General features: G+C 41.4%; 1 protein-coding gene across 1 annotated transcript; it reads left to right on the plus strand.

Moving 5' to 3' along the window:
* Positions 1 to 408: 408 nt before the first annotated feature.
* Positions 409 to 9,449, plus strand: LOC309385246 (E3 ubiquitin-protein ligase TRIM39-like; the record flags this gene model as incomplete). Its single annotated transcript, XM_081939478.1, has 7 exons — positions 409 to 822; positions 2,147 to 2,242; positions 2,804 to 3,034; positions 4,634 to 4,656; positions 5,905 to 6,023; positions 6,832 to 6,864; positions 8,278 to 9,449. The coding sequence occupies 7 exons, from the start codon at positions 409 to 411 to the stop codon at positions 8,784 to 8,786; spliced, it is 1,425 nt and encodes a 474-aa protein (XP_081795604.1). The 3' UTR covers positions 8,787 to 9,449.
* Positions 9,450 to 9,873: the final 424 nt, after the last annotated feature.

A 9,873-nucleotide genomic window follows, 5' to 3' on the forward strand; every position in this document is an offset into this window, starting at 1 on the left:
CATTAAAAATCAAAGTGCCCCACTTCCCTTGTGGTTGGGAACCACTGCTTTGTACAAATGTATAGATCCTTCCCCCACTGGGATCAATTGCAATTGATGGGAGGCCCGTCTCATGGATGCTTGCTTCTCTCCAGTTTTTTAAAACAATTTTGCTTTTAACGCCGTGATTGGGCCAATAAGAATTGATCGGGGATCCGTCCAGTGGCTCTTTGCTAATTTCCAATTTTTTTCTTTTCAAAACACTCCCTTTTTCCTTTAAGAAGCCAGCGAAGCTGACCGCAACAGCAACCACAAATCATCTCGGTTTCTCAACTGGGCAGAGTCCAAAGACGGTCACCTCACCTGATTTGGAGGAAAAGAAGCCAAATTGAACTTTCTCTTTCTTTATCCCGGCCGAGGGAGGCGGCGATGGCGACCGAAGGGTCCTTGCAGGATTTGGTGGAAGAAGCCACCTGCTCCATTTGCCTGGACTTCTTCAAGGACCCGGTGCTCATCCCGGAGTGCTGCCACAACTTCTGCCGGGGCTGTCTGACCCGCAGTTGGGGGACGTCGGAATCGGAGGCTTCCTGCCCCCAGTGCAGACAGACCTTCGCGCCCCGCAGCCTCCTCCCCAACAGGCAGCTGGCGCGGATGGTGGAGGTGGCCAAGCGATGTGGAGGGACTTCGGGCGAGGAAGGAGGGAGCTTCTGCCCGAAGCACCGGAAGCCCCTCAAGCTCTTTTGTAACGACCACCAGACCCTCATCTGCGTAATCTGCGACCGATCCAAAGGGCACAAGGGCCACTGGGTGATCCCTGCGGAGGAGGTTTTCCAGGAATACCAGGTGGGAGTCAGCCAGGAGGAATCGCTGCGGAGGGGCGTCCGGATCCTTGATCTTCCTGGCCATCCTGAGATCACTTTACCTGCTTCCCCTGTTGTCGGCAAACTGGGTTTAGCCTGGCGCAGATGCCAATCAGAATCAGACTGGAGAGGCCTTTCAAGGGACTTTTCTTGGAGTACTTCAACAAAAGAGTCTCAGCAGCTAAAGGAGCAAAGACCCCATAAGAATTAATCATTGGTTCCTTGCCGGGTGTTTCTTTTGATTTCTTGTCCTGGCGTATTTTACCCTCATTCCTCATACAATGCATATTTATCTAATAAGCTGTCTTATCAAAAATGCTGTGTGTTTTATTATTATTATAAGCTAGAAGTTACCAAAGTTGTCCTCGATGTGCCTTAGCATTCTTCTAATGGAGTCCTTTTTACTTGTAACTTTCTTGTTCCTAGGCAGCAGTTTCCCCCCATTCCTTACTGGTCTTATTACACTCATCTGCCACTTTCTGCCTCAGCCATTCCTTTAACAATAGCTTTAGATTTACAATACTCCTCGACTTACAACCATTTGTTTCCTCTCTGTTCAAAGTTACCACCATTGAAAAAAGTGACTTATGACAATTTTTCACACTTACCACCATTGTAGCATCTCTGTGGTAAGTGATCAAAATTGGGACGATTGGCAAACGGCATCGATTTATGATGGTTGCAGTGTCCCCATCTTGCTTAGCAACGGAAATTGCCTGTAGGGAGAAATAGGCTCCCTTTCCACATTTGCTCTAGAGCAAAATTGTCATGGAGTCCCCCAAAATCTTAGTAGAGGCCCCGAAAAACATTCCTGCTGGATCAGCCCAAACTTTCATTTCTCAGTGATGCTTCTGGGATGACTGCAACCAGGAGACCCAAGCTGCTCCCTTTAATGCCCTTGCAGGTAGTCCTTGACTTAGAACCATTTGTTTAGTGACTGTTCGAAGTTACAACATCAATGAAAAAAGTGACATATTTTTCACACTTATTGCAGCATTCTGTTTGTCTCATGATCAAAATTTGGACCTCATCATCCTTTGCAACCTTCAGATGAGCAAAGTCAATGGGGAAGTCAGATTCGTTTAACAGCTGTGTGACTTACTTAACAATAGATAAATAATAAAAAGTGAGATATTTTTCACCCTTATGATCATTGCAGGCATTCCGTGGTCCCATGATCAAAATTTGGACGTTTGCCAACTGTCATGTATTTTTGAGGATTGAATATACTGTATCTTCTAACTGTGTCTTCCGTCTGATGTAATTCTTTATGGAAAATAAACTCAAAACTTGTATTTTCTCTTCAGCTGAAGGTGGAGGATTGCCTGAAGGCTCAGAAGGAGCAGAAAGAAAAAATAGCTACATACAAAAGAGACACAGAGAAAAAAGTGCAGGAGATGCTTGTAAGTATTGATCCAACAGTGAGGAGCTTCTAAGCCAATTGGAAGGAGAACCCCATCTGCCACCTTTAATAATAGGCAGCCTGTGTTTTAGTACAAGTTCTGACTTAAAGGAAATTCAAGATAAAGACGGTGTTAGGGCAGAGAACTTGTTCTTAATCTGGGGACTTATATGTCACCATTGGCTGAATGAGTCACATTTGGGCTAAGTGCACCTGTCCCATGAGTTGTGTTTTATGCTTGCTTAATAAATTAAGACAAACCATATTTCATCTTGTGGAAAACATTGTGAAGTGAAACATTTTTCTGTCCCCCTTTTTAAAAATCCCTGATTGCCGAGAAAAGTTTCATGAGAGATCATTTAAACTGGAGCCTTTTTTTTTTCTTTTTAGGAACCTTTTCTCCCTGCGCTTTTTCATATGAAAAGGGTTTTTTTTATCCTTAGAAAATTCTCCCACCTGGATTCTTCAAGGAATCCATTTCATTATTATAATAATAAAAATAAAAATAAATAAAATAATTAAAATAAAAGTTTGCCTTTGCTTTTCCTCTTTCTTGTTCTAGGGCCTCATCAAAGAAGAGAAAGAAAATGTAGTGTCTGAATTCAGAGAGCTACAACTCTGGTTAAAAAGACAGGAGAAGCTTCTATTGACTAGAATGGAAGAAACAGAGAAGGAGATTATGGCAAGAAAGGAGAAAGGTTTGGCCAAGCACATGGAGGAACTCTGCTCTCTTGACCATCTCATCCAGGAGATAGAAGAGAAGCTTCATCAACCATCCAGCAAACTCTTACAGGTCAGGCAGGAAGTGGAGATCATAGAATCCTAGGGCTGGAAGGGACCTTGGAGGTCTTCTCTGCCCAAGGCAGGAGTCCTTATACCATCCCGAAAACATGGTTGTCCAAACTGTTATTGGAATCCTCCAGTGATGGAGCACCCAGAACTCAGGGAGGGAAGCTGTTCCACTGATAAATACTTCTCACTGTTGGGAAATTCTTCCTTATTTTAGGTTGGATCTCCTTGTGATGAGCTTCCACCCAGTGCCTCTTGTTCTGCCCTTGGGTGCTACGGAGACTAAATCGATGCCCTTTTCTCTATGACAGCCATTCAAGTATTGGGAGATGGCTGTAGTGTTTTCCACAGAGTACTCTTTTTGACTCTTTCCTTCTTTTGTTTTTCATAAATTTAGTCAAAATTATAATAGTGAAAAGTACAAATGAAAATAAAGAAAATTGGGAAATGGAGAAGGATAAGAATAAGAATAGGAAAGAAGTGTAGGACAAAAAAAGAAAAAAGTGTCTCTGAACTTTTTTTCTGCAAAGTAAAACACAAAATAAAATTACAGCCTCAAATTTTTATTTTTGCACATTTAATCATTATTAGCCATGTGTATAAAAATAGATTAGTATAATAAGGAAAATCTAGCATGAAGAGTTCATCTCAAACACAAAGTTTAGAAGCTGCTTCCAAGTAGAAACAATGGGTCATATCTAATTGCAGGACTCAATTTTGTCATTTTTTCTACCTCCATCACTTTTTCCATCCATTCTTCTCTTGTGGAGATTGATATATCTATCCATGTCTGCACGCAGGATTCTGGCTGCACTCGACCAAGTTCAAAATCTTTTTTTCAACTCCTCATTTAGTAATCTTTTTGGCTCTATGGAAAGGAGCAGTCACTAAATGAAATATTTAGTCAAGGACTACCTGTAATGGCTAATGTTTATTTATTTATTTATTTATTTATTCTTCGCATTTCTAGACCGCCCCCTCTCCCAAAAAAGGACTCGGGGCGGTGTACAGTCCACACAACAAATAACAAATAATAAATACAAATATAAATACAAATAAATACAAATATAATGTTAGGGACAAATAATGTAATACAGAAAAAGCAGGACATGTGAGAAGCAAGAATTCAAAGTAACGGTCACTGTCGGTATTCTTCACAATAAGGGATGTGGTGGTGGGTGTTCTCTGTAGGGTCTCCCCCTCCCCTTAATCTCCAGGGCCAGGAGAAACCCAACACTGATGACCTTCTACAAAGTATTATAACCACTTGGACTTTCCAAAGTGCCTTGATTCTGGAAGCATAAATGCAGGGGATTTTTTAAATCTTATTGATGCACTGTTTTGTTTCTCCAGTATTGTAATTGTGTTGGATTCAACCGGGGTATAATTTTTCTTAGGCAAAAAAGTAAAAACAATACCTCTCCAAAAGAGGTTGAACAGCTGGGAGAAAAAGAGAAATGGGATTTTTTTTCATTGAAAAAATGGAAGTACTTTATATGTTTGTTAGTGTCTGATTGTCCACTCATTTATTTTGTGAATTTAAGAATTTAATTGTATGGGTAGGGAATGGTTCCTTTCAATGCTTTGTCTCTTTATTTTTCAGGACATTGGAAGCGTCTTGAAGAAGTGAGTAAATCCACCCTTTTCATTATAGTGTCAAAGATCAGCAGCTCCTCCAGCAGTTTTCCTATTTTGGAAAGTTCTGTTTGTATTTAGCAGTATTGTAATGTAAAAGTTACATAATTTATTATCAGGGCTTTTTAGATAGTTCCTGAGACAACCTTAGTGCTTTATCGCAAGCCAAATTAACACCAGACGCCAAGTTGCAGTCAAACCTTTATTAACAAGCTAACGTAAAACTACGAACAAACAACAGAGGCTGTCTGACAGTCATTTGTAGAACTGGCGGTCGGCAAATCTGAGGGCTACACTCAACGGGCCTGTCTCCAGGCGTGCTGGAACCAATCAGTGAAGCCCGAGCGAGTTCGACTCCGCCCAGGTCGTCAGCCCGAGGTCTTAACACTTAGACAACAGTATAATTAGCAACATTTGATATGATCAATTATTATGGCTGGTTTCACAGTCAGCCAGATGTTTAGATTGAAATTTGAATGTTTATCCACCTATTGAGTCCTTCCCAAGAAGAGAAAGATGTTTGATGGTTTTCAAGGTATCATTGTAGGATGTAAGCTATTCCGAGTAATGCAAGTATCATAAATACATGCCAGTTTCCAAGCACCCAAACTGTGATTACAGGGACACTGTGACAGATGTTAACTGATATTTCATTGCATTACCTTTAAGTTTAAATTTATTTTCACTGAACCTCGTACAATGAAATTAAATGCCATCTTTAGTGTACAACATACAAAGCAAACAACAATAATAATGCATCACAAAAACCATTGACTTGATTCAGTTGACTGAGTTTCATGTTTAATGAGTAAAAGTTTATAATACTAATATTGATACAAAAACACACATCTTCATATTGTACACAATTGAATTGAAAACCCCTGATACTGCATTAGTATTGCACTATACATTAGAGTTCAACCCAGAATGGATCCTGTCACTAGCCAATCCTCAAGCACCATCTGATGGTTTAGAAAGCTTCTTCTTAAGTGATCGAGGAGAGATTCAACCTAGAAATATGGAGAAATTTTCTCACTGAGGAGAATGAACCACTGCAACAGCTTTCCTTCAGACATTGTGGGAGCTTCATCACTGGAAGCTTTCAAGAAGAGACCGGAGTGCCTTTTGTCAGAAACAGTGTAGGGCCTCCTACTTGTGTCTGTGTGTGTGTGGGGGGGGTTGGACTAAATGATCTACAAGGTCTCTTCCAACTCTTATTCTGTTATTCTGTCTTGCCAGGTACCAGGCTAAGGAAACATTTGAGAATCCGGAGGATTTACTTCTAGAGCCGAAGTGGACAATCTGGGATTACAGTGATATGACTCCGCTTTTGAAAAGTGCCATGAAAAAATGGAGAGGTAATTAACAGCCTCCGGGGTTTTATGCTGGATGACATTTTGAGAATCTAAGAGAGATTCTCAGTTTGTGTCACATGGATCAAAGAGGGATCAATTTCAGGATCACTGGTCAAGTTGTGATTGTAAGTCGAGACTACCTGTATTCTTCATAGCCCAAATCCATATGCACTGATCATTGGGGAAGCAGAATAAGTTTCCACTAAGTATAATGGAATATATACAGGTAGTTCTTGACTTACGATCTCAGTTCAGCTCAACATTTCTGTTGCTAAGCAAAGAAGTTGTTAAGTGAGCAGTGCCCCATTTTACGAATGTTTTTGCCATTGTTATTCAGAAATTCATAGCTGTTAAGTGAATCGGGGTTCACTTCACTGATAAATGAATCTGGCTTCATGCATTGATTTTGCCTGGTTGAGGAGGACAATCCCAGAACCATCAGATGCTGCAACCATCGTAAATACAAGCTGGTTCCCAGTGCCGAATTTTGATCATGTAACGGGCGGGGGGGGGGGGGGGGGGCTGCAACAGTCGTAAGTGGGAGAACCGGTCATAAATCACTTTTGTCAGTGGTGCTGTAACTTCACTACACAAATGTTTGAGAAATACCTGTATAAGGAATATATAGTAGAATATATTTATACCCGATGAAATATATAGAGCCACCAATGACATTTTGCCTTGTGGCTTTCCATATTCCTTATTTCCTGATTTGAGTCCAAGGAAAGCAAACCCGGGTATCTGAAGGGAGGCCCTTCTGGTGCTCCAATTCCAGTGATGAGATGCTGAATTCCTCCCTTTTCTTCCCCAGATACTCTGGAAAGTGGACTTCAACTACAGGAAGGTAAATATGAGTTATAGGAATTGCAATTGCTTGCTATTTTAAGCTCTGATGCCAGTAACTTTAAGAGAAACATCATAGATTAACAAAAAAAGAAAAATATAGGGTTAGGTACCTTAAAGACTATGATGATCCAGTAAACTTTAATGATTTTATGATTTATAAAGAATTCCTATTTATATGTAAAATATGAGCCAAATAAAGCTGTTGTTCTGCTCTACTCCTCTACGCCTACTTCACTCCACTCCATTCTCCTCCATTCTGCTCTGTTCCATTCTACACATCATCTAAAAAACTGAAGTCAATCTTGGTGTAGAATGAAATATCTGAACAAATGGGAAAATATGGCCTGGGACTGAAAGAAACATAGAATTCCTATGAAGCTAGGTTGGAGGACCAAGATTGCCTCCGCATTGAGGCCCATCAGATGGGGGGTTCCTGTGCAAGATCCTCCCCTTTTGTACATGTCTGTGATACCCTGATGCTTGTAGAGAAAAGGGCGGAGATTCCTCACATTCCATCCTATGTCCCAAGTTCCCTCAGGCGGATTCTTCTGACTCTGCCAGTTCAGAATTGAAACAGGGCAGCCTCTTGCTCTGCCTGATCCTCTGGATTAATGCTCCAGGTAGAGTCCCTGTTCAACCTTGGCTGTCTCACCAAATCAGTGGAGGCAAAGCCAACCACCTTTCACTTCCAATCCCATTAATCTCATCTGCAAGAAGGTAGCTAAAGAGAATTATGCATGGAGGCTGGAGCACTATGAAGTGTTTGAAGGTCTTGGCCAGGGGTCTTCAACCTTGGCCACTTGTGGACTTCAGTTCCCAGAGTTCTCCAGCCAGCATGGCCTAGCTGGAGGGCGGTTAGCAGGGACACATGGGATACTAGAGACTAGGTGAATTGACCAGTGGAGTCAGGGAGATGAAGATCTTAGCGGAAGAGCCAAGAGCAATACAGGTAATGAATGGATCCTGAAAGGCATGCAGCTTAGTGGCAACTGAAGGGGAGGCAGATGGACTGGCAGGTGGGGAAGGTAACCTAAGTGAATGAAAGGAGAAGGCCAGAGGGGCAATGAAGAGGCGAGCAGTTAACAGAGGATGGGAGTAAGACAGTGGGGGAGCACAGGTGCTTGGAGAAAAGGGAGCAGAGAGGACCTAGAGACTAGCAGCCCCATCAGGGGAATTCTGGGAGTTGAAGTCCACAAGTCTTACAGCTGCCAAAGTTGGAGGACTCTTGACCAGACAATGGCTTAGGTGTTGTTTTAAAAAACGAGTCTTTCAGTCCTAGAGGGGTTTTTTGGGAAGCTGAACTCCATTCACACAAGAGGCCTTAGGGTTAAGCACTTGGGGGTGAAGACACAAACTAGGCCTCAAGCTGAAGCTCTTGTTCTTCCTCCCTTCCTTCCCTTCCCTCTTACAGTGAATGTAACTCTGGATCCAGAAACAGCCCATCCTGGCCTTGATGTCTCCAAAGATCAAAAAAGTGTCAGAGGAGTTAACACAGTTAAAGGAAAATATCATGTCCCAAACAGCAAGGGATTTCTATATCATCCTTATGTCGTTGGCTGTCAGAGGTTCTCATCGGGGCGACATTTCTGGGAAGTTATTGTAGAAAGTAGAGAATGGGGTGTAGGTGTTGCCAACGATCCACTGAACTTAAGAAAGTTTGATGAGCAGATCAGGTGCTGGGAGTTTTGGGAATGTGAAGGGAAATACATGGCCGGCTCTCCATCAGAATTCTCTGACCTGGTCCTGAGTGAAAAGCCCACAAGGATCCGCATCTCTCTCAACTGCGAAGTGGGACAAGTGAGCTTCTTTGATGCCAGAACTGCAGCTCTGCTCCATACATTCTCAGACGCTTCCTTGGTTGGAGAGGCCCTTCGGCCCTGTTTCTTTTTGTACGAAGGCGCCTACGTGACACTCCCATAAAAGAAGGGAGAACCATAGGGAAAACCTTGGGAAAATCCCTATTTGCCAAGCGGGGATCTCTGAAAGCCCTTAAAGCAGAGTTTCCTCAGCTTTTTGCTACTTCATCTTCCTTTATTCTTCTATGCCACCCTGATCAGTCAATCAGTCTATAAAGGAATAACTTGATCATCATTTCTATTTCTCTGCCTAAAGAAACCGAGGTGTCCTAGGAGCTTTATAGGCTTTAGCATCATGTGTTCAGGTGTATCAGCATTAAAGGTACCTTACAGCTAAGCCTGTCAATCATGATTTTATATGTCTGTCACAGCTCTCCATCCCATTTATGGCTCATGCCTTATTTGTTTCATGTTAGCTGCAATCAATGGTTGTTTAGGTGTCCATAACTCGGTATATTCTGTAATCTTTCCCTTCTTTTTTTTCTTTCCTTCTCCCTTTTTAACCAGTTTCTTTTTGTCACATAATTGTCATAATCCAACAAACTCTAGTAGGGCTTCATCAAATATTACACTCAATATAAGCTTTATGGCCTCACAGGATTGTTGATGTTTTTAAACAAATCTTAGGCCTTTTGCTTTCTTTCTATACATACGTAAGTTATCTACAACAGCTGGACTACTGATTGTGAGATTGATTGTAATTTTATAGGTGTCTCGTGGATTTAAGTTCCTTCTTTTACAATTTTATGCCAATAAATGTAGTCAGTGCAATACATAGTAACAGAAAATGCACAGAAAACAGAAAAAAATAAAACATCTGTTATCAAGATAGAAAACATGAGCGCTATATGTCCTAAATGTGTCTCCTGGCTCAAGCCAAAAATAAAAAAAAGAATTGTTAATAGAATTGTAAAAATGAAATACATTATTAAATAAATACATTAATTGAGAAAAACACTGTTTTTCTTTCTTGCTTTAAGCCACTCTGCGTTTTATTGAATAACTAAAAGTAACTTGAGTAAAAGAAGAAGCCAATCTAGAGTGGTGGTGAAGAAATCAAGCTACAAGCCATGAGTTCTAATCCTGCCTTAGGTACAAGGCCAGTTGGGTGATCTTGGACCTGTTACTCTCACTCAAAAAATGCTGTATTC

This window comes from Natrix helvetica (genome assembly GCF_964273705.1).
Source record: "Natrix helvetica genome assembly, chromosome: 1".
Classification (NCBI taxonomy): Eukaryota; Metazoa; Chordata; class Lepidosauria; order Squamata; family Natricidae; genus Natrix; species Natrix helvetica.